This window comes from Equus asinus, chromosome 5, assembly GCF_041296235.1.
Source record: "Equus asinus isolate D_3611 breed Donkey chromosome 5, EquAss-T2T_v2, whole genome shotgun sequence".
Lineage (NCBI taxonomy): Eukaryota > Metazoa > Chordata > Mammalia > Perissodactyla > Equidae > Equus > Equus asinus.
The window spans coordinates 111,710,463-111,738,086 of NC_091794.1; the positions used below are offsets into that span (position 1 = coordinate 111,710,463).

At 58.4% G+C, this 27,624-nt stretch overlaps 2 protein-coding genes across 22 annotated transcripts in view; one reads left to right on the plus strand and one right to left on the minus strand.

Moving 5' to 3' along the window:
• Nucleotides 1-651: 651 nt before the first annotated feature.
• On the minus strand, nucleotides 652-5,366 carry TPRG1L (tumor protein p63 regulated 1 like). Of its 2 annotated transcripts, none has more exons than XM_044769530.2 (5): nucleotides 3,846-5,366; nucleotides 3,642-3,733; nucleotides 3,367-3,543; nucleotides 2,352-2,505; nucleotides 652-1,715 (listed from the first exon to the last, which is right to left on the minus strand). In XM_044769530.2, the coding sequence occupies exons 1-5, from the start codon at nucleotides 4,050-4,052 to the stop codon at nucleotides 1,521-1,523; spliced, it is 825 nt and encodes a 274-aa protein (XP_044625465.1). In that variant the 5' UTR covers nucleotides 4,053-5,366; the 3' UTR covers nucleotides 652-1,520. The 2 variants fall into 2 exon arrangements, with proteins under 2 accessions (XP_044625465.1, XP_044625466.1); XM_044769531.2 differs by having other exon boundaries at nucleotides 3,981-4,149.
• Nucleotides 5,367-17,210: 11,844 nt separating this feature from the next.
• The window catches only part of MEGF6 (multiple EGF like domains 6), a 101,160-nt gene continuing 90,746 nt past the window's right edge, over nucleotides 17,211-27,624 (plus strand). For 6 of the 20 annotated variants that reach the window (XM_070511275.1, XM_070511278.1, XM_070511281.1 and 3 more), the window contains exons 1-2: nucleotides 17,222-17,570; nucleotides 23,228-23,362. In XM_070511275.1, coding sequence (XP_070367376.1) covers nucleotides 17,362-17,570; nucleotides 23,228-23,362 — 344 coding nt within the window. In that variant the 5' untranslated portion in view covers nucleotides 17,222-17,361. Of the gene's footprint in view, nucleotides 17,571-23,227; nucleotides 23,363-27,624 lie in introns of all 20 variants that reach the window. The other 14 variants (XM_070511269.1, XM_070511271.1, XM_070511273.1 and 11 more) reach the window with 6 other exon arrangements.

Here is a 27,624-nt window from a genome sequence, read left to right on the forward strand (position 1 = left end):
GGGTGTGGCGGGGAGCCCAGGCGCCATGAAGGTGGTGCCACAGAGGGGGCAGCAGGGTCGGGGTCGGGTCCCCGACCTGCTGAGTTGGTTGTAGTGTCTCCACCCTGGCTGGCTGCCCAGAACGATTCCAGCCGTCTCTAAACCTTGTCTGGTGTGTTTTGTAAAGAGAGCTGTACAGGGTAAGTCACTTGGAATCCTCATGACTGTACGTGCACAGCAAGCTGACAGGTTTACAAAGCTATTACAGAAACAGTTAAAGCTTTAAAATACACTCATTTAAGAGGGAACTTTCTTGGTGATTGCACCTACTTTAATAATTACAATTTCAAGAAAGAAACACCACCATTCGATTCTAATGTCTTTACTACAAGACAAAAAGCAGAGGCTCAAGGCCCAGGCGGGGCTGAGGCAGCCCTTCGACTGGGACAGGCTGCTGCACTCAGACCACATCCATGCCAGTTAGAGCTGCACCCACCAGAGTTGTAAAGGAGGAAGAAACCCACGAGCCAGCATCTCGGGTTGATCAACAGATGCTTCCAGTCAAACCAGGTAGCTGTGGCTGGGTGCAGGGGCGCGGCCGTGGGCCCCCACGTGGAAATGCGCCGGGCGTGTGGCGGCCCAGGCACGTCCAGGGCGAGGCTCTGATACAGCTGTTTCTACGGAGAGCTGTGGTAACCAAGGCGGGTGTCAGCTGCTTCATGAGAATCTAAGATGCTTCCTTTAAAGTGCATTCTTTAAAAGCAAACCACGCAGTTCCCTTTTTAAATACGAATATGACAATACAAACTTAGAATACATATAGTTGTCAAAACTGTGTGCAAAGAACTATCAAGGTGACTGTCTCAAATTAATGAACTGTCCTAAAGTGATTTTCTGCAAACCTTTTTCAGCCTGGGAAAGATGCCATAAGTATTAACATAATATAGATTAATTTTAGAAAAAGTGTGACTTTAGGTCAAACATATTTAACACAAAAGCAACTGTTCATTCCGGAGCTGACGAGGCAGACTGGCTCTTGCTTACTTCACCAGTCTGCTGGCTTCTTTTCTATTTAGCTTTAAAAAAAAAGGATTAAATTTCAAAATACAAAATTTGACACCAAGTGTAAACATATTTGCAACTACAGGCACTGGGGTATGAGGTCCTCCCCGGATGTAAGAAACTACACAGCTGAAGTGCTAACAGGTGTGTTCTGGTGGAATCACGACGTTTATTAACATGCTGCAAGGCTGGGGTGGGAAGGACCACGAGAAGCCACATGGAGACACTCCAGGAAGAACACGAGAAGTCCTGGACAATGGGACACCAGCCAGCACGGTGACAGCTACACGCATTTTGCTTTTGTCTGTAGCTCACATCAGCTGGATGTTGAGGAATATAATTCACCTGACTATTCTAATCGCACTCAGATCCCTAAAGGTAAGCGGCCGAGCCTGCAGCGGCCGCAGAGCTGCCCCAGTCGGACCCTGGAGCCCCGCGGCTGCCTGGCCTTCTCCAGGAGGAGCTCCCCGGGTGCGTGTCTAAAAGCCAATTCTGCCTCTGCTCATGGAGTAGCCCAGCTTGGCCTCGTTGTTGATGAAGGACATCAGGCCCACGTAGGTCTCGATGAGGAGGGGGCGCTCCAGGACCAGCACGCCGTTGGCCTGTCCCGGCAAGGGACTCTCTTTCTGGGCTTTTTTGACAGCTTGAATTAACAGAGCTTTGAAGCTTTCCAACTTTAAAGAGAGAAGACATGGAGCTTAATCAGCGATGCATACAAAGAAAGACCCCACTCATCCGTGTCAGCCCTCCCAGCCTTCCAGCCATGGCCTGGTGGCCCTCAGCTCCCCTCCTCGCTGTGGCTCTCTAGAAACGTCACCTCTCCCCTCTGCACACAGTGACGGGCAGCAGGCAGTGCACGCAGATCCTTGCTCCCTGCAGGCCTTGGGTTTGCCGTAGTGACCTACCTAGTCCTCACCACCACCACCAGACTAGTGAGCAAGTGGGGAAGCCACCACCAGGCCCCAGCGCCGTGCTCATGACTGGCCCGGAGGCCTCCTCTCCTGGTGAGCATGTGGACTGCCTGGCTCTAGCACAAGCTGGGGTCACCCTGAAGCCCTTCTGGGCCCTTCTGCAAGACAATCATGGCTGCAAGGGGCCACGTTATAGAGCTATGCTGACCAGTAACCACTAACCACACAGGGCTATTTAAATCTAAGGTAACTAAAAGTTTTAAAAATTAAAAGTTTATTTTCTCAGTTTCACTAGCCACAGTTCAAGTGCTCAACAGACACATGTGCCCACCCTACTGGGCAGTGCAGGCCTATGTTTCTGTCACCACTGCGCAGCGCTGCTGTCACGGCCTGCCTTACTTGGCACAGAGAGGTCGTCTTCTCATCCACACCGGCCATCGGGTGCTCTATGAAGGTGGTGTAGGGCACATTGCTAGACCAGGGGTTCCATCTGTTTATGAAGGAAGGGCGGCTCTGCTTGTCCCACTGAATGCGAATCCCAAAACCTTCTCGCCTGTGGAGTTAGAAGACATGAGCCAGACCCCAGAGCAGGCCACAGCGCTCCCACGCCAGCCTGGGCACCCACGGAGTATGATGTTAACAAGCTGTTCCGTGGCTAAAGACCTACGACCTTTCACAACAGAAAAGGGCTTGTGGGCTTCAGCAGTATCAGCAGTCTCCAGCAACAACTGCTCTAAGTACTGTTAAACATGACAAACGGAATATACTGATTTGGTTAAACTAAACTTCATTTTCACACAATTAGTAAAAGAGGTAATAGGAACATATTATACACAGGATAACTAAATGAGTGACAGTTTTATAACTTTAAGTCCTTTTTCCTGAATGTTTTATTGTTGGTTAAAATTTTTAGCTCATCTTAGCCTCCTGAATTCCCTATTCAAATCTCTAGACCAAAACTCTAAAATTTACTGTTTAATTGACTATACTGATATCTAGGTTTCTCCTATTTCAGAAAATTCCCCTAAAGCATGAAGATCAGCTCTTGAAAGTTAGGCTTTAAACATCTTCAAAGTTAACCCTCAGGGATATCTGCCAATTAAAGCGACTGTTACTTCTTTCTTTTAGAAACTAACCAGAGCAGGGCTCCATGTGACCGAGGTGAACTGCCAGCGTCAGGTCTACTTCAGTATATCTGGAATTCATCTGACTACAAGCCTAACAGCTACGCTTTGTGCCAGGATTCCTTACAAGGCACCCGCTGCCCACAAGTCACTTCCACTCTAAGAAACTATTGATTATGAAGCTAAGGCATCATGTTTCTCTCTAAGGGCAGACACAAGAGCCCCTGGGGGCTGGCTTTAGACAGGCCGGCTACCAGGCTCTGCTGCTGGGCTCTCTGCTGAACACTCACTTGTTGAGCGATTTCGGGGGGAACTGGAACTCTCCGTAGGAGATGGTGTCCACGGCATTTAGGGCTATCCGGACCACCCGCTGGCACTGCAGGCTGATGAAGTCATATTTGCAGATGAGCAGCGCCTGGTCGGTGATGAGCACCAGCCGCTCCTTCTCGTTGTTCCAGTGATCAACCCTGCCCGCGAACGAGATGGGTCACCCCCGCGCCAGCGAGCGATCAGGGCCTCAGGGCCAGGGTCGCCCTCCCCCCCGCAGGACGCGCGCCCCGCTTACTCGGTCAGCAGCCACACCCCCTGGATGTCGCCGTCCTCCACGGGCCGGACAACCATGCGGATCTCCTCCACCGCCTGCTCGATGGTGCCCGGCTGCGGGGTCGAGGGCAGAGGTCACTCTGCGTCCCTCCCCGTCTGTCCCCCTCCCCGTCCCCGTCTGTCCCACTCCCCTTCCCCTCCGCTCACCCCCCGCCCCCAGCCTCACCCGGAACACGAAGTACTCCTTGACGCGGGCGCGGCGCGTGGGGTCGTGGACGCTGAGCGGCCACAGCGTCTGTCGCAGCGGCGTGCCCGCCCCGGGCCGCCCCGCGCCCGCACCGCCGTCGCCGCCCGCCCCGACCTCCTCGCCGGCCGCCAGCAGCGCCGTGGGGCTCGTGCCCGCCGAGTCCACCGAGTCCCGTAGCTGCAGCATCGCTGCGCCAGCCGCAGACCCCGACCCCGGACTTGGACCCGACACGGCCGCTGTCGCCTTCGTCGCCGCCCGGCCCCGCCCCGCCTCGCAGCCGCCGCGATTGGCTCCGCCTCGCCAGCCCCGCCTTGGGCCCCGCCCCCGCCCGCCGGCCCTCGCGATTGGCTGTTCCCCAGCCGTCTTCCGCGATTGGCCCCGCTCGCCGCCGTTCACAATAGCTCCCGCCCTTCGCCGCGCAGGAAGCGCACGCCGCGCGCACGCCCACTTCCTGTTTACGGGACGGAAGGTGCGGGGACGAGGCTGGGTGCCAGGGAGACGCGGAGGGTCCGCGGGAAGGGGTGTCAGGAGCCGAGCGACCCTTCGCCCGCTAAACAGGATGCTCGCACCTCCCGCGCGCGGCGGCCTGGACCCCCGACCTCCGACACGGCGTCCACGTCCCTCTGTTCTTCAGTCCCTGCTGAGGTGCGGCGGACATCCGAGAAGGGGTCTCGACCCCCTGGATGCGGACCCTAGCCCCGAGGTGACCGCCCCATGGACGCGGATACCCGCCCCGGGGTGACGGTCCCTGGACGCGGACCACGACCCCGGGGTGACCTCTCCCTGGGCGCGGCCCTCAGCCTGGAGGGGTCGGGGCTTCGCGCGGAAGTGTCCCCTCGAAGGCAGAGGCCGCACGGGCTTCCAGGATCGGAGGAGCCGCCGCGAGGCAGGGCACTCTCCTGGGGCCGGTGCCTTCAGGGGTGGAGCAGCCAGGGCGGGCCCAGGGCTGTGCTAAATGCCCGCGTCCCGGGAGCCCTCACTGCGCCCTGGAAGCGTCGCTCCCAGGACCCCTGTTTCAAGGAAGGGGACGCGCAGACACCGGGCGGGGTCTCCTGCCCAATCACTCCATCAAGGGCTGAGCCAGGATTCATTCTGGTCAGGTCTCCGGGCCCTGCTCTTGTCTTGGGGGCACTAGAATTGCTTCTGTTCTCCCTGTGAGTGATCTCCAGGAGCTAGCGCCACGCTGGGCGTCTGCCATCCCTGCCACGGGGCCTCAGCTTGCTGGTCTTGGCCCCCACAGGCCCCTCTCATCGCCATCCCCTTTGCACTGTCATCCTGGGAACCCAAGGGCTGTGCATCCATGACAGTTTACAGTTCCTCCCAAATGTAAGCACCTGTGATCCTCACCCAGTTGGTCACTTCGGACTTCTGCTGCCTCTACTCACACCACCCCCTTACGCTCCCCACCCAGAGCTCCTTCTTGCCTCACCCCTAGTGTGTCCATGCTCCAACACCGGGTTTAAGACCACCCTCCCCAGGAGACATTGAATTTACCACGACTCCCTCACTGTTTTGTTCTTTGCTCTCATGTAATAATCCGATCTGTGTGTATCGGGACATTCTGCCGTGTGTGTGCCCTGTATATAATCCGCTCCATGTGTGCTGGGTCATTCCACTGTGTGTGTGTCTGTGTCCTATATATTGATGTGGATCAAGGCTGCCCCAGGAAGAGAAGCCCAAGGCGTCCTGGCCTACATGCAGATCTATACGACCCGATTCATGTCTAAAGTTATACGGCCATGCAATAACCAGACCCCACCTGCACTGATACCATTTAATGATTTTTTACATCGTCTTTCCTTTGTCTAGTAGAAAATAAGTCACGTACCCATGCCTTATAAAATTAGCCCTACCCTCAAGACATTGCAGCCCTTCACTGCCCTGGGGTGCTGTCCCCATGCCTGCAGCCCTTCACTGCCCAGGGGTCCTGTCCCCATGCCTGCAGCCCTTCACTGCCCAGGGGTCCTGTCCCCATGCCTGCAGCCCTTCACTGCCCAGGGGTCCTGTCCCCATGCCTGCAGCCCTTCACTGCCCACGGGTCCTGTCCCCATGCCTGCAGCCCTTCACTGCCCACGGGTCCTGTCCCCATGCCTGCAGCCCTTCACTGCCCAGGGGTCCTGTCCCCATGCCTACAGCCCTTCACTGCCCACGGGTCCTGTCCCCATGCTATTCTCTGAATAAAGGAGCACTACCACCAGACCTTGAGAGTCCAAAAATCTTTCTTTCGACTCCTTGGCTCACCAAGCCCGCATCATATATAATCTGCTCCGTGTATGCTGGGTCATTCTGCTGTGTGTGTGTGTGTCCTGTATCTAGTTCACTCTGTGTGCTGGGTCCTTTTGGGGTGTGCGTGTCTGTGTGCACCACTTGTTGGGGAAGTTTGATGGAACTAGTCCCTTGCATGTGATTGGCGCTTTGGGTTTATAAACACTTCCATAGTTCTTTGAATTTCGCAACAGCCCAGGGATGTAAGCACGCTATCGTGTACTTGCTACTGTTGAAGAAACAGGTTTGGAGAGTTCTGGTCACGTGCCTGCAGCCTCACGGCTGGCACAGCTGTGCCAGTTAGCAAAATCTCTCCTGAGTTGTGCAGACTTAGGCGCTCTCACAGTTTGTGAAGGGTTCAAGGTGGCCTGGCCTTTTGTTCCCCGGGACCCGCCTCGAGGGAGAATGCTGTGGCTCGGTAGGTCCTCAACAGCCACTTGCTACTCAGATGTCAACATCAGCAGAAATGGGAGGCGCCGAAATACCACAGATGCTGAAATAGCTCTGCACTTGCTTCCTGGAAAAACAAAAAACTTGAAGAGTGCTAAGTGACTGTGCAAATACAGGTAGCAGAGTGCTTCTAGACCCCCGGCCTGCTCGGGGGATGGGGACTGCTGCCTCTGTGGGCCGGGGAGCCCCTCTTTGCAGGCAGCCAAGCCCGGGCTGAGTGTGCTCTGCTCACTCGCTGCCAGGTGGGCCTGAATCAGGCCCCCGAGGGGCGGCCTGAGCGCTTGAGCTTGAGGTGCCCACTGAGCCCTCTCCTGAGTCTCCCTTCGGCCTGGCGAGGAGTCGGCGCAGAGCCAGCAGCCCATCCATGGTGGCAGCTGGGTGCGCACTCAGGAGCCCGACTGCCTGCGCTTGAATCCGGCTGCTCTACTCCTGCCCAGGTAGACTTGGATGCTTAAGCTCTCTGTGCCTCAGTTTCCTTTTATGGCAAGTGTAGATAGTGATAGTTCCTACTTCCAGTGGCTGCTGGGAGGATTAAATGCGTTAATACCTGTGATGTGCACGGCACCCTGCCTGGCCCCTGTTAGAACCATCTCGGTGTCCACGGTTGTTGATGCTGGCCGTTGAGCCTCTGCCAAGTGCCACATGTGTTGAAAATATTACCTTTGCTCCAAACACACGTGCATGGTGGGAGGCAATACTGACCCCCTTTACCGAGGAGGAAACAGTCCCAGAGAGATGGTCACTTTGTGAACGTGGCACATCAACAAAGAGCTGGGACCTTCTTCAGCCCAGAGCCAGTGCTCAGCAGCCGCCCCTGCTCCCTGTGCTGGGGCTCCCAGGAGGGGCGTGGGGAGAGAGCCCGTCCTCCACTGACACACTCCCCGCTTGCTTCATGTCACCAGCAAACAGTACACTTACACATGCTCGAACGTGAGAACCAGGGAGAAGGCAGCGTTTCCTTTGACAGCAGGACTTCCTGGTGACCTTGATCAGGGTCATCTCAGCGAGCTGGGGAGGGGGTGAGAAGGGGAACCGAGGTTCAGGGGTCAAGGCTGAGGGTGGAAGGGTAGAAAGCCAACAGCAGAGACATTGGTGCTCCGGAGGAGGTTCCGGGAGGTGGTAGCAGTGGTGAGGTGGAAGAGGCCCCGAGTCATTTTCACAGGACTACCAGTCCCTGAGGGCCCAGCCTGCTCTGGGTCTCAGCTCCGGCTCATCCTTGCGTAGCTGTGGCTGACCTTGAAGGGGTTACTTAACCTTCCGGCTTCCCTTTCCGTGTCTAGAAATTGGGACGATAAAACCCAGCTCACAGGTTGTCACAAGGCTTAAATGCGCTAATACGTAGAGAGAGAGGATCCGCCTGAACTAGCCCTCAGTCAGTGTTTATACCCCTGCCCAGCCAGGCTCCTTGAGATGCTCAGTGGGTGTCTGTGGAGTGAATGACAAAAATGAAGTTGAAGATGCAGGAGGACAAGGGCCCAATTAATGGAACCAGATCCTGGCGGGGCTGGCAAACCAGAGCCTAGAGCCCAGGGCTCAGTGTTAGCTCACGGAAGGAGGACACCCTCTGCCAGGGGACAAGATGGAGAGAGAGGAGACTGGTGTGGACAGGTGAGGCTGATATGGACAGGTGAGGGTGGCATGGATAGGTGAGGCTGGTATGGACAGGTGAGGGTGGCGTGGACAGGTGAGGCTGGTATGGACAGGTGAGGGTGGGGATGCAGCGGGAGGGGGCATTGAGGAGGTCTCAGGACATCTATTTTCTTCATGGGGGCGGGGATGGAGCTGGCAATTTTGGTAAAGCTAGGTGGCTTGGAAGAGTGGTGATGAGCAAGGGAGCTGAGTAGGGGCGGGGGAGGGGGGGATCACTGAGCAGCCTGGAAACCTTGGAGAGGTTTGCAGTGGAGCCTTCCACCCAGCAGCTGGTGGGAGTGGGAGAAACCAGTAACTGGACTGGTCTAGACTGGGGGTTTGCTGGGTGGCTGTGGTTAGAGATAAAGGAGAAAGGAGAGGCCAAGATCCTGTGAGGGAATATTTGCCAAGAACTGTGAGGGGTCAGGAATTTTGCCCCACTTTCCAGGTAACAGGCTGGCCTCCTACAGTTCCACGGATGCTGGCAGAAGACACAAGACCTCTGGGTCACAAATGAAAGACCTTCTTATGCACAGGAAAACCAATGGACAGCCATCAGCATGGTGTGCTGGTTCCCGGAGCCGCAATTCCCACAGGGGTGATGCCACTGTGCCTACATGGGTGCTGCACACAGGGCAGGAACCCAGGCCTTTGGGCAAGCTTGGTCCTTGTCCCAGAGACAGATGTTACCTACGCTCTCAAGATTTCTCTCTGCAAACGTAAGCCTGAGAAATGGTCCAGGAAAAAGTGTCAGGGCATGGTGTTCCTGGCACGTCCAACAGAACGTGTAGGAGTGTCTCCCAACATTGTCAACATGGTGGACCTTGACTACAGACTTCCCATCTGGCTAGAGATGGCAGCAGATCTAACAGGAACTAGTGACTAGGAGAGTATGGAGGGATGAAGAGCAGAGACTTGGGTGGAGTGAATGGCTGTAGGGTGGAAAGACCTGGATATCTAGAAGCTGTGGTCTGTGAGTGGGGTACTGGAATTGGAAATATCACAGAGAGAGAGAGAGCATTGTGGATGCCTCAGTGAATGGGATAAAGAACTCTGGGCAAGCGGAGGCCCAGGACTAGTAGATGAATGGGTCCTGAGGTCCCCAAGATGTTGGCAGGAGTAGGCATGACAGTGAGATGCTGACCCAGGTTTCAGGGCCTTCAGTGGATGTGGGGTATAAGCTGTAGGTCCATAAATTTGAGAAGTGATAAGGGAGATGACTGTGTGTGTATTAGACAATACACAGCATTTGATGCTATATTCATGTCCTGGGGCTGCCATACCAAAGTACCACAAACTGGGGGCTTCAAACAACAGAAATTTGGTGTTTCACAGTTCTGGAGGCCAGAAGTCCAAGATCAAGGTGTCTCCAGGGCCATGCTCTCTCAAGGCTCTGGGGAAGAGTCCTTCCTTGCCTCCTCCAGGTTCTGGTGGCTGCAGGCCATCCTTGGCGTTCCTTGGCTTGTGGCTGCATCAGCCCAATCCCTGCCTTTGTCATCACATGGCTGTCTTCTCCTTGTCTCTGTCTCCTCTTCTTATAAGGTCACCAGTCGTGTTGGGCCAGGGTCTACCCTCATGCCCTCATCTTAGCCTGATTACCTCTACAAAGACTCCATCTCCAAATAAGGCCACATTCATCGATACTGGGGGTTAGAACTTGAGCATGTCTTTTTGGGGACACAATCCTCCCCTTAACAGATGGGTAATATATGTGCAAACAATGAGAAGTTTCAAATGGAAATCGTTGCTCTCCATACACACGCCTTGGTCATAGGGTAGGGAAGATGGCTCGCGACGGGTCTGGCTGTGAAGTTTCCCTGAGCTGGGTCCCCCTGTGTTTGAGACACTTCTTTCCTGGGGCTTTTGAAAGGTTGTTCCCACTCCCATCAGCAGGTGGCAGAGTCACCCACACGGGACCTCCAAATTGGAGCACAGTGCACAGTGCTGTGTGTACTTAAGCCGGAGATGAAGTCATTATTTATCTTCTCTTCCTGCAGAAGATGCCAAGTCTCAGCTGGGAAGTGTGGATTCCTTATCCTAACTTCCAGATGCTGTGGTTCAGCAATTTACAGAATCAATGGGTCCCACCTTTGACATCTGTCTCTGGTGGAAGTAGGGGTCTGGGGTGTGGTGGGTCCAGGCATGTGCCAGAGAGAGCCCCAAGGGTGGGACTTCAGAGCTGCAGGGTGCTCCGGGGGCCAGGGCCCCCAGGTTGGAGGGTAATGTGCCGCCCAGAGAACATCCCCATTTGCGGGGTCTGTGGGCCGAGCTTACCTTCCAGAGATAGTTGCCTTCTGGGCGAAGCCTCTTCCTCCTTGAAGGAATCAAGCTGTGCAGTCAGCTGGTCCCAGGGCTGCGTCCAAAGCTGAACAGTGCTTGGCAGCTGTTGTGGCCCCTAGAGACGCAACTAAGAGTGGCTGTGTAGTGTATGGTAGACACTGCCCTCGACCTTTGACTTTGGCAGGTCACAACAGAGGTAGGGGCAACTTCGACAAAGAAACACCCTTCCTGGCAGATGGGGATGTTGGCCTTCGGGATCAAGAGGACAGGCTTCCGAAGGTCTTGGCTTTAAGGCTCAAGAGCAGGATATGGAGAGTTAGGATGGGACAGAGTTCTCTGCAGTTTCGAAAGGCCAAGTGGTTTCCTTGGCAACTTTCATCACATCCTACTCTGTTGAGAGCTATAGCCACCACATGAAGGTCTGACACCACGGCAAGCGAGAGCCAGGAGGACACTGGGGAACAGCAGGTTAGGTTTAGGGGCCAGGAGATCTTGGAAAGAGCGTTGCCTGAGACTGGGGTGTTGGTTCTGTTCCGGACGGCATGGCAGGTGAGGGACAAGGAGACGCCTATTGCCTCGTTCCTGAGAAGTGCAAGGGCTGCACCGCCAAAAGCGTGTCCAGCAACAAAGTTCTGTCCACAGACTCAGCTTCAGGAGGAGCCTCTGTCTGTCCCGCGGACACGTGCTGCTGAGACGCCCCGGCAGGAGGGGTCTGTTGGGCTCCCCGTGCATGTCCGTCTCCTCTCTGGGGGGGGGGCTCCCCTAGGGCAGGCACTGGTCTGCGTCGTCACAGCTTGTATGAATTTCCTGTGGCTGCCGTAAGAAATGACCACAGCCTCAGTGGCTAAAACAACACAAATCTGTTCTTTCACAGTCTGGAGGCTGAAGCCTGAGATCCAGGTGGGGCAGGGCTGGCTCCCCCCAGAGGCTCTGAGGGAGGGCCGTGGGTGCCTCTCTCAGCTTCCGGTGGTCGCCGCAGTCTCCCGTGTTTCTTGGCTTGTAGAAGCATTGCCCGGTCTCTGCCTCTGTGTGGCCGTGTGCCTTCTCCGTGTGTCTCTGTATGTCTCAAATCTCCATCTCTTTCCTCGTTTTCTTTTTTTTTTGAGGAAGATTAGCCCTGAGCTAACACCTGCCACCAATCCTCTTTTTGCTGAGGAAGACTGGCCCTGAGCTAACATCCGTGCCCATCTTCCTCTACTTTATACATGGGACACCTACCACTACATGGCTTGCCAAGTGGTGCCATGTCCGCACCCAGGATCCAAACCAGCAAACCCTGGGCTGCCAAAGCAGTACCTGCAAACTTAACCGCTGTGCCACCGGGCTGGCCCCTCTCTTTCCTCCTATAAGGACACCTGTCATTGGCTTTAGGGCCCACCCTAAATTCTGGATGACCTCATCCCAACATCCTTAAGCACATCTACAAAGACCCTGTTTCCAAATCCAGTCACATTCTCAGGGACTGGGGGTTAGGACTTGGACCTCTCTTTTTCGGGGACACAGTTCACCCCACTGCACTGCTGGACCCCATCACCTGGCACTGTCATGTGAATGGGTGAAGGTTTCTGCTCTTGGTGTTGGCAGGTGATCTAAAACACCCTTCTCGATGCTGCCCCGGCCCCGGGTAAGGGCAGGGATGAGTGAGGAGGAGAGCCTGCGAGGGCGTGCGGGCCAGGCCTGTCTGCTTTCCAAACAGCAGCTGTGCATGTTGACCCAGCCCAACAGGCCTGGCGGGTCAGAAGCTGAGCGGGAACCAGCTTCTGAGATGCTGCCCTGCTGTTTCTGTTTCATCCATGCGGACCAAGGCACAGAAAGGCACCCCGCCTGGTCCAGGGCGGCACAGCTGGTCAGCAGAGGAACCCTGACCCAGGCATCTGCTCCGAATCTCCATCCTACCCACTGAGCTTGGGGGCCCGTCACATGGCCTGCCTTAAGTTTGTGTAGACCGCTTCCTTGACTTTGGTTTCTTTTCTGGGGCTACCCAAGGACTTCCTACTGAATTGGCAGAACGTCAGGTGTAGCGTTTCAGATGCCAGACTTTGCTGGTCTGGAGGTTCCTCCACCTCTGGCTCCAATCAGAAGTGATGCTGATTCACAGGCAGCCCCCGGGGGGCCTGTCTGTGGACACCGGCAGAGGCTGCCTCTCTGGTACAGAGCACAGACCCCTGGGACCCCCTGCACGCGGGCCTCTCATCCGAGGGCCTGAAAATGCCTTTGGCGCTACTTCATTTGCCTGCTTGCTCTCAGGAGAGTGTCTGTAAAACCTCAGCCCAGACGGAGATTCTCCTCTTGGACAGCCGACAAGGGGGTGCGGGAGCTTGAGAGGCTGTGTGGAGCCCTCTCCGTGGGGCCCTGTCTTCCCTCCCTCCAGGGATGCGAGTGGACCACAGGAGAGGAGCAGCGGGTGGCTCTGGGCCGGCGGGAGGAAGCCGTTTGTATGGAAACGACCAGCCCGGCTGTGGGGGGCTCTCCCTCCTCCCCATGTTATTTTTCTTTGGACCAGAGGCCATCTTTATTGTTTCCCGCAGAGAATGAGACAAAAATATTGAAAAGCAGCGTCTTTTAAAAATGCTTTTCCCCACACCTTGCTGTGTTTGCCTGATGTGAAAGGGAACGGTGCTCTCTCCCACCTCTGCTTGGGGAGGCTCCACACCAGGCCCAGTTCCACGTGAGAGCCCGGAGAGGCCACTGGGGTGTCACCAGCGGGCTAGTGAGTGTCTGCCAGGCCTGAGGTGGGGCTGCTGTCAACGCCTGGCTTCCTCGCTGGTGCCTGCTGAGCAGGGCTCTCTTTCTGGCCCGAGAGGGTTGCCTTCCGTCGGGTGTCACACACCCACCAACACAAGGGATGGTGATGAGCAGACGGTGTCTGTACCTGCGAAGTCGAGTCAGCGAATCCCAAGGTGGAAGGGGGACGTCATGCTACAGGTTGGCAAAGGCTTCCGGGATGGGAATTTGGGCTGGGACCTGAGACCCGAGGTGGGCAACACTCCCTCCTGAGCTCCAGTTCGACTCAAGGGGAGTCTGATGCCTTGGATATACAGAGGCTTGTGAGCACAGCGTGGGGCCCAAGGGCTTCACTTCTCCAGCCCTACAGCAGGGGCAGCGCCCCACAGTGCGGGCTGCCAGCCTCTTCTCCCCTGCCAGAGGGTGAATCTTCCCACGATAACTCTTGCCCTTCTCAAGGTTGGATTACTGTGAAGACGTCGGTTCTGCTGGCATTAACGTATACGTTTAGTGCAATTCCAACAAAATGTCCAGTGCAGCTTTGAAGGAACTGCATAAAGGGACTCCAAAGTCCATTTGAAAGAATGACGGGCGGGAATTACTAGTGTCGTGTGCGGGGGAATGTAAAGCAGGGACAGGGAGGTGCTCCATGCAGTCACCTACGCCTGTCAGCAGCAGCTTCTGGAAGGACGACCATGGCGCACCTGTCTCATTGCGGGCTGCAGGGCAGATGGTGAAGCCACTTGGAGGTGGCGCCAGAGTCAGTGGAAGTGCCCACAGGCAGATCCTATTTGCAATTTGTCCAGTTGAGATGCTGTGTCACGTGGGTGGAAGCAGGCTGGCCAGGTGGCACCGGCACAAGTGGACAACTAGTGAGAGTCCTGCCTTCCGGCACAGAGCAGGGTAAATCCCATGTGGAATAAACGCATACAAAAAGTCAGTGAAGAAAGAACATATTCATGATCTGTCTACACTAACTGCTTATTTCTAAGCAATGGAAGAAACAGCAGAGTGAAAAACCATACTTTCTTTTAAAAAAAAACTGTTTAAACTAAAAAACAAAACTATACGTTTGAGTACACAAAATTAGAAACATATCATCTGGAAGCATCGTCAACTGTATTAAAACTGAAAGTACAGACCAGGAAAATGTCTGCAGCGTCTCACACACTGTCCCTTTATTTCGAAAATGGACAGAGATAGATAATTCTTAGGGGATATTTACTGTGTGTCATCTGTTTGGTTTGGTGACCCTAAAAGAAAACTTCCTTGAGTGAAATCCGCTTATGAGAGAGCACTAAACACATACGTGCAGCTCGATTACTTGTTTCACGTATAAAGTCTAAGCATCCCTCTTGTGGCACATTGGTCATCTGTGCAGAAAACACAGTAGGATTCGAACCATCAGATGCTTACCCATTGCCCCCCTCTCAAGTTTCAGACTGGGCAGAGGAGACGGGCGGGCGTGCTGGGGGCAGCATCAGGGAGGCCGGACGGCCTGCGTGAGGGTGGCTTTGCTTTGAGAGGGGAGCTCTGTGCTGCGGATTCATTCCTCCACACCTACACCCAGGAATGTCGGCTCTGTCTGGGGGTGGCCACAGACCTACCGAGTGGATTCCTGGGGAAGGGCAGGTGGCCGAGCAAAGGGACTTCCAGCAAGAAGAGCACACCCTTTTCCTACCTGCCTGCCCACCTGGCACTTGCCTGAGGGCTGTCCCCTTGGTGCCTGTACGAGATGCCCTGGACAGTGGGGTGGGTGGGCACTTCAGGGGCCCTTCCAAGTTGGGGGCAGGAGGGGACTGGAATGTGTGCACCGGGTCATGTATTTTTGTACAATTAGCAAAATAACTTTTATTTACATTGCTTTTCTTAAAGAGGGCCCCCCAATTTTATATATTTCAGGCCCCACCAAACATGGATCCACCCAAATTCTTTCCTTCTTCCTCTGAGAAACTGGGGAATTTTATGAAACCATGAGTCACCCTCACTCCACTGTCTGGGGGCAGGATGGAATTCAGAGGAGAGGCTGGTGACATCTTAAAGGTGTTCACTCAGTCATTCAACACGCACTTATCGGGCAGGTCCAGAAGAGAAGGGTAAGCTGTAAAGACGGAGAAATGGGTGGACCTGCTGGGAAGCTCTTGGGGTTCACAAATGCCTACTTGTACCCCAGGACTGTGGATACAGCACCCCAGGAGTGTGGGGCACTCAGAGCCTGTCTTTGGAGGACGAGGTGTCAGGGAGCCTGGGAGAGTGTGGCCGGGAACCCAGGCGTGGGTCAGCCCTGCTGCTGTGATCCCAGCGAGGGGCTGAGGAGTAAGACTGGGAGCCCAGCAGGCACACAAGGGTCACGTTTGGGGTATCAGCAAGCAGGTGCCAGCCTGTATTTGGGGTTTCAGAAGACAGTGAAATCACCCTGCTGTGGACTGAACTGTGTCTCCCCAAATCCACATCTTGCAGCCCTAACCCCAAATGTGACTGTATTTGGAGGGGCCTTGAAGGAGGTGATGAAGGTTAAATGAGGTCAGGCGGTGAGGCCCTGATCCTCTAGGGCTGGAGCTTTATAAGAAGAGGAAGGGACCCCAGAGCTTGCTCGTGCTCTCTCTCTGTCTCCCTGACCTTGCAAGGACACAGGGAGGGGCTGGACCCTCTGCAAACCAGGAAGTGGGCTCACCAGCCACCCCACCACCAGCACCTTGATCTTGGACTTCCCGCCTCCAGAACAGCAAGAAAACAAACGTCTGTTGTTTAAACCTCCTGGTCTGCAGTGTTTGTTACACAGCCCGTGCTGACTGAGATGCCCTCCCTGCCATGGGGCAATCAGACTTGCCGGACATTTGTCTACTGTCTGCACTTGAGTGGTCTTCTCTGATTTACAGGCAACAGAGTAGGGGGTTTAGCAAAGGTCCCCACAGCCAGAACCCTGCGTTCGATTCCCAGATCTGCAGTTTACAAGCTGGGTGACTTGGGGGTGCTGCCCCCTGACCTCAGGTTCCCCATCTGTACAGTACAGTGGCAGCCGGCAGACCTGACAGGACACCCCCCCCCCCAATTAGGATGACTGTAACCCTCCAGGTGGTGTGCAGGACTCAGGTAGATGGGGGGCACTATTGTATCTCCATTGCTTCTGGACAGCTGGGGGTCTCCGCCTCCCAAGCCCCTCCAGCCAATGCTCTGTGTGAGGGTGGGGGTTCTTCAGCCTTCCAGGTCACTCAGACCCCACGAAGCGTTGGAGGAGGAAAGTCCCAAGGAAGAGGCCCTGGAAGGCGTTGCAAGTGAGGCTGATCATCTGTGGGCCTCTGTAGCTGGGCCTGGCGGGGGCTTGCCCTCCACACAGCTTCAGGTGACTAGGTGGGTGCCCCCAACCCCAGGCCATCGGCCAAGAACGCTCTGAGCAGAATAGGGATAAAAATGCCCTGAGGGCGGTCGGTGACCACGAACGTAGGTGCCAAGTGGGAGTGCTCAGAGGCACAGGGAGGGCTCGCCGGGTGCAGGAGGGGACAGGGTGCCAGAGGGGATGGTGGAAGGAGCATCCGCAAGGAGGACAAGGCGAGGCCGGTTCCCCAGGGTACTTAAGAGGGACGAAGGGCTGAGGGCTGCTCTCAAGCGCGGGCCTCTGGGGTCCGGGGTCCGCGGAAAACTGCCTTTGCAGGGGGTAAGGGGCGTGCCCCTTGGCGCTCCGTCCCTCCGGGGTTGGTCTCTCAGATCGCATGGGACCTGGGACTTGCAGCCTGAGGGGAGTGGGCAGAGAGAAGGGGATGCGCCGGCCTGGGGAGGGGGGACTGGGGGCGCTGGTGACCGGTTGAGGACTGGAGCGGGCCTGGGGGGGACTGGAAGACTGGAGGCGCCGGGCTAGGGCTAGGGGTCTGGGCGGGCCGGGCGGGCCGGGGGCGTGGCGCGGCCGTGGTGGGCGGGGACGGGCCGTGGGCGGGGTCGGGGCTGGGGTCTCGGCCGGGGGCGTGGCGAAGGCGGGCCGGCCTCTCGGGCGCGCGGCTCGGCGCGCACAGGGCTCGCCCGCGGGGGGCAGGTCTCCGCGCTGCCCCAGGGGCGCGGGCGGGAAGCCGGAACCTCCGCACCTGCAGCGTCCTCGGGCTCTGCAGACCCCGCGCGGACACCTGCGGCTGCGCCCCGTGCGTACCCCGGGGTCATGGTGCGCGTGGAGGCGGCGGCTCTGCGAACCCCCCGGGCTGCCTGTGAGCTAGGGACCGGAGGAGGGACCCGGCGCGGGGCCGCGGGCACGATGCCTTTCCTTCCGGAGGCGAGGGCGGCGGGGCGCGCGGTGGCCCTGACCCTGGTGCTGCTCCTCCCTGCCGTGCCAGCGGGCGCCAGCGCCCTGCTCCGCCTGCAGCCCAGCATGTGAGTAGCGGGAGCGGGAGGGCTCGGAGAGACCCCGGTCCCTGGTCGGCTTTGTCCCTGGAGCTCTGAGAACAGTGGTTCTGCCGTAACTGGGGAGGGGGAGGTTAAGAGACAAGTTTCCGGGGTTGGGTCTGGGGGCGCTTCCGTGGCAGGGCCATCCCGCCTCTCCCCTTCCCCTTCCTCTTCTCTCTCAAGTCTGCAATGTGGGTTTGTACACTCAGGCAGATGCTGCGCTCTGCACCCGACGTGAGGGAATCTGAGTCCTTCCTTGCCGGGCAGGGTCTGGCCAGGGAGCCCAGCTTGGAGAAGGAAGAAAGGAAGCAGTCAGTTCCCACTTCCTCCCAAAGCCTGTCTCCTGGGGCCTGGGGGGCCTGTGCAGGGGCGGGTTGTGCCCAGACAGGGGGCCGCCCGGGAGTTGGTTTGTGTGTTAAACACGTGTGCTTTGGGGCTGAGAGACAGAAGGAATTCAGTACCAGAATGGGCAGGAAGAGAGGGTCAGGGAGCCAGCCGAGATGCATTTAATTTTGAAAGATGATTCCCCAACGGGCCGTTTAGCGGTCTCTTTTAAACAGCAAATCGATCCTTTGTTGGCCTCAAAGGAACACTGGTGCCGTGGTGAGCCAGTCTGGAAGAAGAGCAGGAGGGCCGTGCTTCTGCAGGGGGCTGGGCCTGGGGCCTGCAGAGCTTGGAAAGGTTGTCGAGGGGCTGCAGGGGGGCGGGGGGCAGCCCTGGCCTGGCCCGGGTTAGGGCCTCCTGGAGGGCCTGGTGCACCTGGCCATGGAGGATGGAGAGGACAGGCTTCCAGGCAGAGCTGGGGAGGGGTCAGTCCATGCCCCCAGGACCCTCACCCTGGGAGCAGGCTCTGGGAGCCTGTGCATCCAGGAATGTGAGTGGCTAGGTCGCTACTCTCCACGTGACTTCTGCCGGACATTCCTCTTTCCTGTGATCCGTCCCAGGGAGCTTAGTTTGTCCAGGGAAATCTCCAGCCTCCGACGGGATTATCCTGGTGGCGGTCGGCTGCTCAGTGTGCCAGCTTTTTACCTGGTTGGCCAGGGACATCCAGACACCCAAGCTTCTTGGAACTCCAGGTTGCTGGCTGGGTGGGCAGCTGCTCTGCCAATGAGGACAGAGTGCTCCGCTCTCAAGAGGGGGCCTCCTGCCCTGTGCATGGTGCAGACTGCTGATCGCTCTTCCTGGACTCCCGTCCCTGAGCCCCGGGAGGGGAGCCAGAGCCCGTTTCTGTGATGTCTGCCTGCTCACCTGGGGCTCCGGGAGGCCCCTGGCCAGGCTGGGGAAAGCCTTTCCACCCAGCAGCTAGTGGCCACATGAGAGGTCTGTCTCTCCCTGCTTCATGCTTTTCCCAAAGCCGCCTCTCCCTCCCTCCTCCCTGCTCTTCAAATCCTGGGCTCTTTCAAGGCTCCACCCACTGCTCCTCCTCCTCCTCCTTGGGGAACCTCCCACTCGCAGAGGTGGCTGCCTCTCTAGGGGCCTCTGTCCCTCTTTCTTGGCCCTGGGGTGTAGCCACTTGGAGCTTCTATCCTCAGACCGCCCCACTCCCACTGAGCTCCCTGCTGCCCACGCGGGTCTTGTAAGCACCTGGCACATGCCCCGACATACAGTTTGCCCCATGGGTGCCGCTGGTTCAGCGAGGTAAGGGGAAGGCTCTTCTGCTGGACCCTGGAGCCGTTTCTCCGCTGGGTTGTGGAGAACGAAGTGGCTGGTTCTTTGGCTCCCATAGGCCAAATGTGACCAGATTCAAAACATCCAACTCTTATTTATGCCTCTAAACTGAATTTCTGCTGCCGTGGAAGAATGGCTTGCCTTTCTTCCTGGGCCTGGAATGACTGCTGACTGCATGCAGGGCTGGCCCAAGGCTGCTGGCTGGGCTGTGGGAGCAGAGTCTGGGGACGGGGAGGTGATGTGCACACACACTGGGGCCCTGGCCAGCCGTGGTCTGGGGCTGCACAGCTCGGAGGAGACATCCGCTCCAGGACTCTGCTTCCCCGGGACTGGAGTCTGCTCTGGGCAGCTGCGCCAGGAAAACGGCCAGTGCTTCAGAGTCAGCTAGTTATATCGACCCCTCCCATCCAGGGAGAGATGGTCCCCCAAGCTCAAGTCCCCACCTGGAGGTAGCTCTTGGACCCACTGGCCCTGAGGGCTGGAACGGCCCCATTTGCCAGGCTGAGCCTTCCTCGGGCCGTTTGGAAGCCCCCTGCCCAGCAGGCAGGAGTCAGAAGGCTGAATTATACTTTCAGGGAACCGTGGGCAGCTATTGGGAGCCTCCCCTTTGGGGCCCTGCCTCCCCGCCTCTCCTGGCGGAAGGGGACATAGTGCGCATGCGTCGCCAGCTGCTGCACGCCAGGCCCTGTGTTTGGCGCTGCACACGTGGTGACGTTGCACTTACTGTCCAGTTGTCTAGTGGGAGGGACCCCAGGGGTCATGACACTCTCAGGCCCTGGGGCTGGAACTGGGCTCACCCAAGCCCAGAGCGAGAAGCTTCCCCACATACCCGCTGCACCCAGGCCAGGGGATGCACGTTCAGAGGCCAGCTGTGGGGGTACAGACGGGAGCCCGGGAGCACAGGCGTGATGGAGACGCTCCTTGGCAGCGCGGCCTCCTGGACACGGGGGTGTGTGCAGCCGACCATCCCTGCTTGGGCCAGGTTGGCCGTCCCTAGTTTTCTCAGCCTAACTGCCTCACCCTGAAGCCCAGGGGCCTGGAACACCCACCTGGAAAGATGCATGTCGTGCCCACCCTCACCCCCAGCTCTAGGCAAAGCCCGCCAGCCTCCAGGAGCCGTGCTCTGTCTGGGAGTGGATGGCCCCGTGGCTGCGATGAGCCCTCTCCGATGGAGCTGTGTTCACTTTGTAGTCTCCTGCCTCGTCCTGACTTTCCAAGCTCTGCATGGCCTGCCCCTCCTCCTGCTGACCCGTGGCCAGACCACTGCCCCAGCTCCCCCTGCAGCCCCTGGCGCCCCTAAGGACCCCTGCGCTCTGTGACGTCACCTCCCTGAGGCCCCAGTGCTGCATCCTGTGTGCTGAGCTGGGGTTGGCAGGAGGGCATGGTGGTGACATCCCAGGGCATGTGGGACCCTGGGACCCAGAAACACAGGGCCTTCCTCTGAGCCAGGGTCCGTGCCAGGTTCCAGACATGCAGTCTCATCTCAAGAGCACAGGAGCTGTAGAGGCACTTGCTGCCATTGCACCCTCTTTACAGATGCTGAAAGAGGCTCAGAGAGGGCCAGTGACTTTCCTCAGACTGCGCAGCAGGCCCCAAGCCTGGGTTGTTGGTTCTAAAGCTTGTAACTGCTCTCCTCAGTGTCACCTCCATCCTCAGAGGATGACGGAGCCACTCATGATGGCCACCCACAGCACGGGGGCTGTTTCAGGGTCAGGCTGGGGCCTGCTGCCAGGAAGCTCAGAGGCCCGCTCCCTTCCACTCTTGACTGGGAGTGCTGAGAGTAGGTATTTGCCTTGCGAGGCACAGGTGTGGGCAAAAGAATTTGGAACAAAAGTGATGCAACACCTGTAGCAGTTCATTTGGGCTGATTTCAGTTTGCAAATGGCACTGTTTTCCCTGAATAGAGAAGCAGTCGTTTGCTGCCCGCGTGCGCCAGCATCGGTAGCGATACCAGCTCACACCCACATGGCTGTCAGGAGCCTTCTGAACTGGCTCATTTAACCCCCACGACAGCCTGCGAGGTCAGGGCTGAGTCCTCATCGTCCAGCGAGGAACCGAGGTGCGGAGACATGCTGCAGCTCGCGAGTCTCCTCGATGTGCATGGGAGCTGAGGTCCAAGCCCAGGCCGCCTGGCAGCAGGGTCCGTGCTGCGAGCTGCTGGGCTAGTGGATCTCACACATGAGTGTGCCTCAGTATCCCCCAGAGGGCTCGTTACAGTGGGATGCCCGCCTCCCCAGCTTCTGAGTCAGTGGGTCCAGGCGCCCAGAGAATTTGCATTTCTGATGAGCTCCCAGGAGAGGCAGCTGGGGACTCCCCACTGCATGGCACTCTGCTCCCTGGGCGAAGGGCGAGGTCAGAGAGGGTGTCTCGGGTGGCAGCCATGGGAAGGCAATTCCATCGCTGAGGTGAAGGACATGGAGGGCCCATTCCCTGGAATCCAGGGAGCTGCAGCTGCAGGTGGGGCACCCAAGGGTGCTGTGGCCTGGGGTGAGGTGTGCAGCCCCTGCCCAACCACCCGTGGCAGGAGGGGAGCGAGAAAGGACAAGTACCCAGCTTCTCTCTCCTCTCGCCCCCCCATCTCCTGCTGGTCCTCCCGTGGGCAGAGCCACCTGGAGCCAGAGGGCAAGGATGTGTGTGTGCGCATGCTTGTGAGTGTGTATGTATGCACGTGCATTTGTGTGCATGTACTTGCATGTATGTGCACCCATGCTTGTGAGTGCATGTGTGTGTGCATGTATGTGGGTGTGCATGCCTGTGGCCGGCCTTGGGCCAGGGCAGGCCAGAGTCTCCGAGTGCTGAGCCTGGGAGGACCAGCCAGACCAGCAGACCAGCCATGGACATTGGGGCCTTGTCAGGATGATGAAGTCCCTGCCTGGCGTGGGGTGGGAGGGTGGAAATGAGGCCAGATGATTTTAGGTACAGGGGCTGTGGGCTGGGCCGATGTGGCCTGGCAGAGTGGGGACCTCAGGTGGGAGTTGGGGAGGGGCCTGTGCCCCATTTTCCAGGCCTGCTGTGCCCCCAGCTTGGAAGGCAGACTCATCTGAGGCGCGAGCCTAGAGCTTGGCTCATGCAGGAGGAGGCGCCTTGCTCTGGGCCGGACCCTCTTTCTCGGAGGCCCTGTGGAATCTGGCCGGCTCAAAAACCCCATGGAGCAGTGAAGCCTTGCCATCTCTCCTGAAGTTTGCCTCTGTGGGGACCACCCGGTCCCTGAATCAGGGCAGGCGAGGGGCGGGCCGAGCTCTGGACATCTTGCTTGGCCTGTCTCCAGGATGCCTCTCCCCTCACCTTCCGGAGCAGGGTGGGCCCCTTCTTCATTGTCCCACTCACCACCGCTTCCTTCCCGAGCGGGCATGTTCGTTGTCCACACGTTCACCTGTCGGGGCTCAGGAGGGCTGGGGAACCCCTGAAGTTGCAGGGATGGTGGTCACTGGGAGCCGGCAGTGCCCCTGCCCCGCATGCCCCCACTCCACGCTGCCTGGATACTCCCGTCTCTTCCACACCTTGCTGCTCTGCTTGTCCTGCCAGGAGCAAGCTCCCACTTAGCTGCGTGCCCCAGCATGCCCAGCTCGGGGGACATCTCTGAGGCCGGGATGGTGGGGCAGAGAGAACCTAGGAGTGCCATCAGACAGACTCAGGGTCAACGTTGTTGCTGTTCCCGCTGACCCCCAGTTCCCTTTTCAAGGGGGCAGTGGTATCAACCAGTCAGGGTCTTGGGAGGATTGGAGCGATGCTATGGGCAGCATGTGGCCCATGTGTGGGGGAATGCTCAGATGTGGCCCTGTGGTCATTGTTTCTTTTCCTTTTGAGCCCCCGTGCAGGCCTGGGGTGGGCATCTGGCTGGGCATCCTGCCGTGGGGACTGGCCTGGGGTCTGGACCCCGCTCCGGATGACTGGACACTTGAGAGCAGGCATGCAGGGGGACTGCTGCCTGCCAGCTGTTGGTAGTCGGGGTGCTGACTGTCTGTCCTCTGTCCCAGGCCCCATGTGTGTGCTGAGCAGGAGCTGACCCTGGTGGGCCGCCGCCAGCCCTGTGTGCGGGCCTTCAGCCAAACAGTGCCCGTGTGGAAGCCGGGCTGTGGGCGGCAGGTGTGGTGTGTTGGCCACGAGCGGAGGTATGTGCTGTGGTCCTGAGGTCCCTCATGGGAGTGGGGTCACTGCTCACACCAAGAGCAGCATTGACTACCCAGGAGCGAGGTGGCCAGGGCGGGGGCTGTCCTGGTCTCAGGGCCACCTGCAGCCCCCTGAACCCCTCATCTGAGGTCAAGACCTCTCACAGGCCCCTTGGGGTGAGGCTGCCACAGTGCCAATTCCCAGACTGTAGCATTCCTGCTGCGCGGGCACCCGGGCCTTGGTGGGCTGGGGGGCACTCTGCAGGGAGGAGGGGCTCTGAGGGGGATTGGGGGCCCTGTGGGGGAGGTGGAGACCCTTTGGGGAGAAGGAATACCCTTCGGAAAGGGAGTCTCTGCGGGGGAGGACCCCATGGGGCCGACTGGGGCCCTGCAGGGAGGGTGCTGGTCACTCAAGCAGGTGAGACATGGGCGCCCAGCCTGCTGAGTCCCTGGCTGGAGATGGCTGCTGCCTCACCCTGGGCCTCGTTCCCAAGCCCGTGCAAAACCTTTTATTGCTCAAGATTTTATTTCAAAATCAAACGCAGGGTGTGCCTTTGCATACCTCTCCTCTTCTTATAGATGCGGGTCCTGGACTCTGCCTGGGTGCGAAGCTGGATGGTGGAGGGGGCTCAGCTGGGGCAGCTCTGGTTTGGATGAGGGAATATGGGGCTGTGTCCTCGGATAGGTGTGGTATCCAGCCTCTCGGCGAGGTCTTTGGGAAGTTGCCTGCGTGGTGTTGTCTGTGTGGGGCGTGAACCTGCTGTGTCTGACCCGGGAGCCCCAGGGCGGCTGGTTTGCCCCATGGGGGGTGTAGCTTTCATTTTGAACGTGGGTTTGCTGTACGATACATACGTGTTCATGAGAGAGAAGGTGCAGCGGAGCTCTAATGGTGGTCCTTGACCCCGAGGACCCTAGAGTGTCTGGAGAGTTTGGGTTGTGTAGGGTAGCTGGGAGGACAGGCTGCTGGAGCCAGAGAAGGAGTGCTCGAGTTCCTGGGCACGCAGGCTGGCCCCGCAGCCGTGAAGGGCCCCCCGAATGTCCGGAAGCTGAGGTGGAGACACCTGGGCAAAAAGAAGAAAGCTCTCTCATGCTTCCCCCAGAGGCACATGCTGCAGCCTGTCCTCCAGCCTCCACGCTCTCGAGGATGTGTGTGTGTTTACAAAACGGGACTCAGGTCCCGTCCTTTGCATCCTCCTCCGCAGCTCCTGGTGAAAGGGTACTGCTTTGGAAGCAGCTAGAAGCCCTGTGGACCCAGGACTGGCGAGTGTGGTGGTGGCTGCACTGGGGAAGCCCCCGTGGTGGCGGTCAGGCGATTCTCGTCGCCAGTCTCCAGGCTGGCCTGGGCAGGGCAGGAGTAGGATTTCCAAAGTGGCGGAGTGCCTGCAGCGTCCTGGCGGGGTATCTGGCAGGGCGAGTCCAACTGTCAGGGGGCCATGCTGCCCGGCCATGTGCGGGCAGGGCCACAGGCTCTCTGCCATGCTGCGTGCCTGGGGGTCTGTGCTCTGTGTCAGGGTCTCCTGGGAAGGCTCAGGAGGGGCCTGTGCACAAAGTGGGTTTGGGGATCCTCTCCTCGCATGGCCCGGCTCGAGGGGCCTGGGAGCCTCCCTCCCCAAAACACGGTGGTCCCACTCGGGGATTGGCGGGGGCAGTTTGCTTCACTGGCGGGGCTGGGGGCAGCTGGGTGGACGGGTAGCCGTCTGGTTTGCCCGGCTCAGGGACATAGCCGAGGTACCCCTTCGCTCAAGGTGAGTGGGAGCCGTCTCGCCACCTCTGTGCCCATGGGCGGTCAGGTGGCCTGTGGGGTCTCCTGGACCCAGCACCCAGTGTTTGGGAGGACCCAGCCTCACTTCCCTTCTGGAGGGCCCTGGGCACCGTTAACGTGTCGTATTCCCTTCCGTGACGCCCATGACTGAGCCCACCGAGCCGGCCGTGGGAGGTTCCCAAATGCCTCGTCCGGGGGTCCCTCCAACAGCTGTCTAGGCTGTGGCCGGCGCCGAGGATGACCTCTTGCTGACCTGCTCCTGTTCATCCTTCACCAGCCCACAGAGGCTGCAGCTTCCCCGTGAAGCTGACCCTGAGCCCCCACCCTCCCTTCCCCATCTGCCAGACCAGCGTCCAGCCCTCCTTCATCCATGTCCCCCCTGCTCCTAGTGTATCAGGAGCATTTCCCCGATAAACCCGCCAGCATGCAAGGCCACCCCAGGCAGGGGGGCTGCCCAGGCTGCATCAGGGGCCTGCTGCCCTCTGGGGCTGTGGTCCACGCAAAGGAAGAGAGCAGGGAGGGAGGGGGGGGGGGAGGTCACGGCCGGAGCACCGAGCACACACAGTACCCCTCCCCTGAGGGCCTCCTGAGAGCCCACCATGCTGTGGCTTGGGCTCGGAGGTGGCCACAGAAGGTGGAGGGTCGGGCACCAGCCTGATAGCCACTGTTGACCGTGGACCTGCCATGAGCCAGGTCTGCGGTGGCGCCTGGGAGCCTGTGTGAACTGTTTCCTGTGGGAGCTGTGTCCCGTGTGAGGTGTGTCCGGCATGAGGTGTATCCCATGTGAGGTGTGTCCCACATGAGCTGTTTCCTGTGTGAGGTGTGTCCTGTGTGTGCTGTGTCCCCTGTGAGCTGTCCTATGTGAGCTGTCCCGTGTGAGCTGTATCCCACGTGAGCTGTATCCCATGTGAGCTGTAACTCATGTGCTATCCTGTGTGAGGTGTCCTATGTGAGCTGTCCTGTGTGAGCTGTCCCGTGTGAACTGTATGCCATGTGAGCTGTCCCATTTGAGCTGTGTCCCATGGGAGCTGTGTCCCGTGTGAGCTGTCCCATGTGAGCTGTGTTCATGTGAGCTGTGTCCCATGTGAGCTGTGTCCCATGTGAGCTGTCCCATGTGAGCTGTGTTCACGTGAGCTGTGTCCCATGTGAGCTGTGTCCCATGTGAGGTGTCCTGTGTGAGCTGTCCGTCTGAGCTGTGTCCCATGTGAGCTGTGTCCCATGTGAGGTGTCCTGGATGAGCTGTCTCATGTGAGTTGTGTTCCGTGTGAGCTGTGTCCTGTGTGAGCTGTGTCCCATGTGAGGTGTCCCGTGTGACCTGTCCCTGTGAGCTGTATCCCGTGTGAGCTGTGTCCTATGTGAGCTGTCCCATGTGAGCTGTGTCCTGTGTGAGCTGTCCCGTGTGAGCTGTATCCCATGTGAACTGTCCTATGTGAGTCGTCCCATGTGAGCTGTGTCCTATGTGAGCTGTCCCGTGTGAGCTATCCCATGTGCGATGTCCCGTGTGAACTGTATCCCATGTGAGCTGTCCCATGTGAGCTGTCTCCCATGTGAGCTCTATCCCATGTGCCATGTCCCAGGTGAGCTGTGTCCCATGTGAGCTGTCCCGTGTGAGCTGTGTCCCATGAGCTGTCCCGTGTGAGCTGTCTCCCATGTGAGCTGTATCCCATGTGCCGTGTCCCATGTGAGTTGTGTCCCATGTGCCATGTCCCATGTGAGCTGTGTCCCATGTGAGCTGTCCCGTGTGAGCTGTGTCCCATGTGAGCTGCAGGGGAATGAGGGGTCAGCTTTCTTGAGGGCCGTGGAGGCACAGGCTGACCAGATCTCTCCAGGGATCTCTAACTTTCGAGGACACAGGGGTGGCCGATGGGCCGGTGGGCCCCGTCTTCCGGGTGCCCGAAGGGAGCAGCACGTAGCCCCGGGAGAGGGATAAATATTTACGGTGGAAGGCCCAAACACTCTCCGCTCTGCCAAATCCTGTCCGCTGCTGCGGTCAGTTTCTGTCCAGGCAAGTGGTTTCATGTCCTGCCAAGGCGGGTTTTGCACAGCCCTCCCGAGGCGCCCTGTGCAGTGTGCACACACTCACGCTTCCGGGCAGTGGCCCTTGTTTGTCTATGGGGTCTGGGTCCCCAGGGTGGCCCGAGAGCTGAGCCTCTGCACGCCAGGGTGTGTTTGTTCCCTGGAGACGGGAGCCCAGGCCCTCTGGGCATCCCAGGGGCTCAAGGGCTCTTGACCCAGCAGCTGTTGGCCGCTGTCGGTCTCTGTTCCTACAGACTGCAGTGGGGGGGGGGAGGTTGCTGTGTCTGGAGGCTACAGGGTGGCCCCAGGGGTGTCCCCTTCCTCTCCTTGGGTGACTCCACTCTCTGTCCCTCTCCCTCCCTCCTGCCCCCACACGTCCATTTGTCCAGTCCTGTCCTTGTGGACACCTGAAGAGGAGCTGGGGTGTAGGAGCCCTGCGGTCGGGGGTGCAGCCAGAACCCAGGGCAGCGTGACCCAGCTGAGTGGG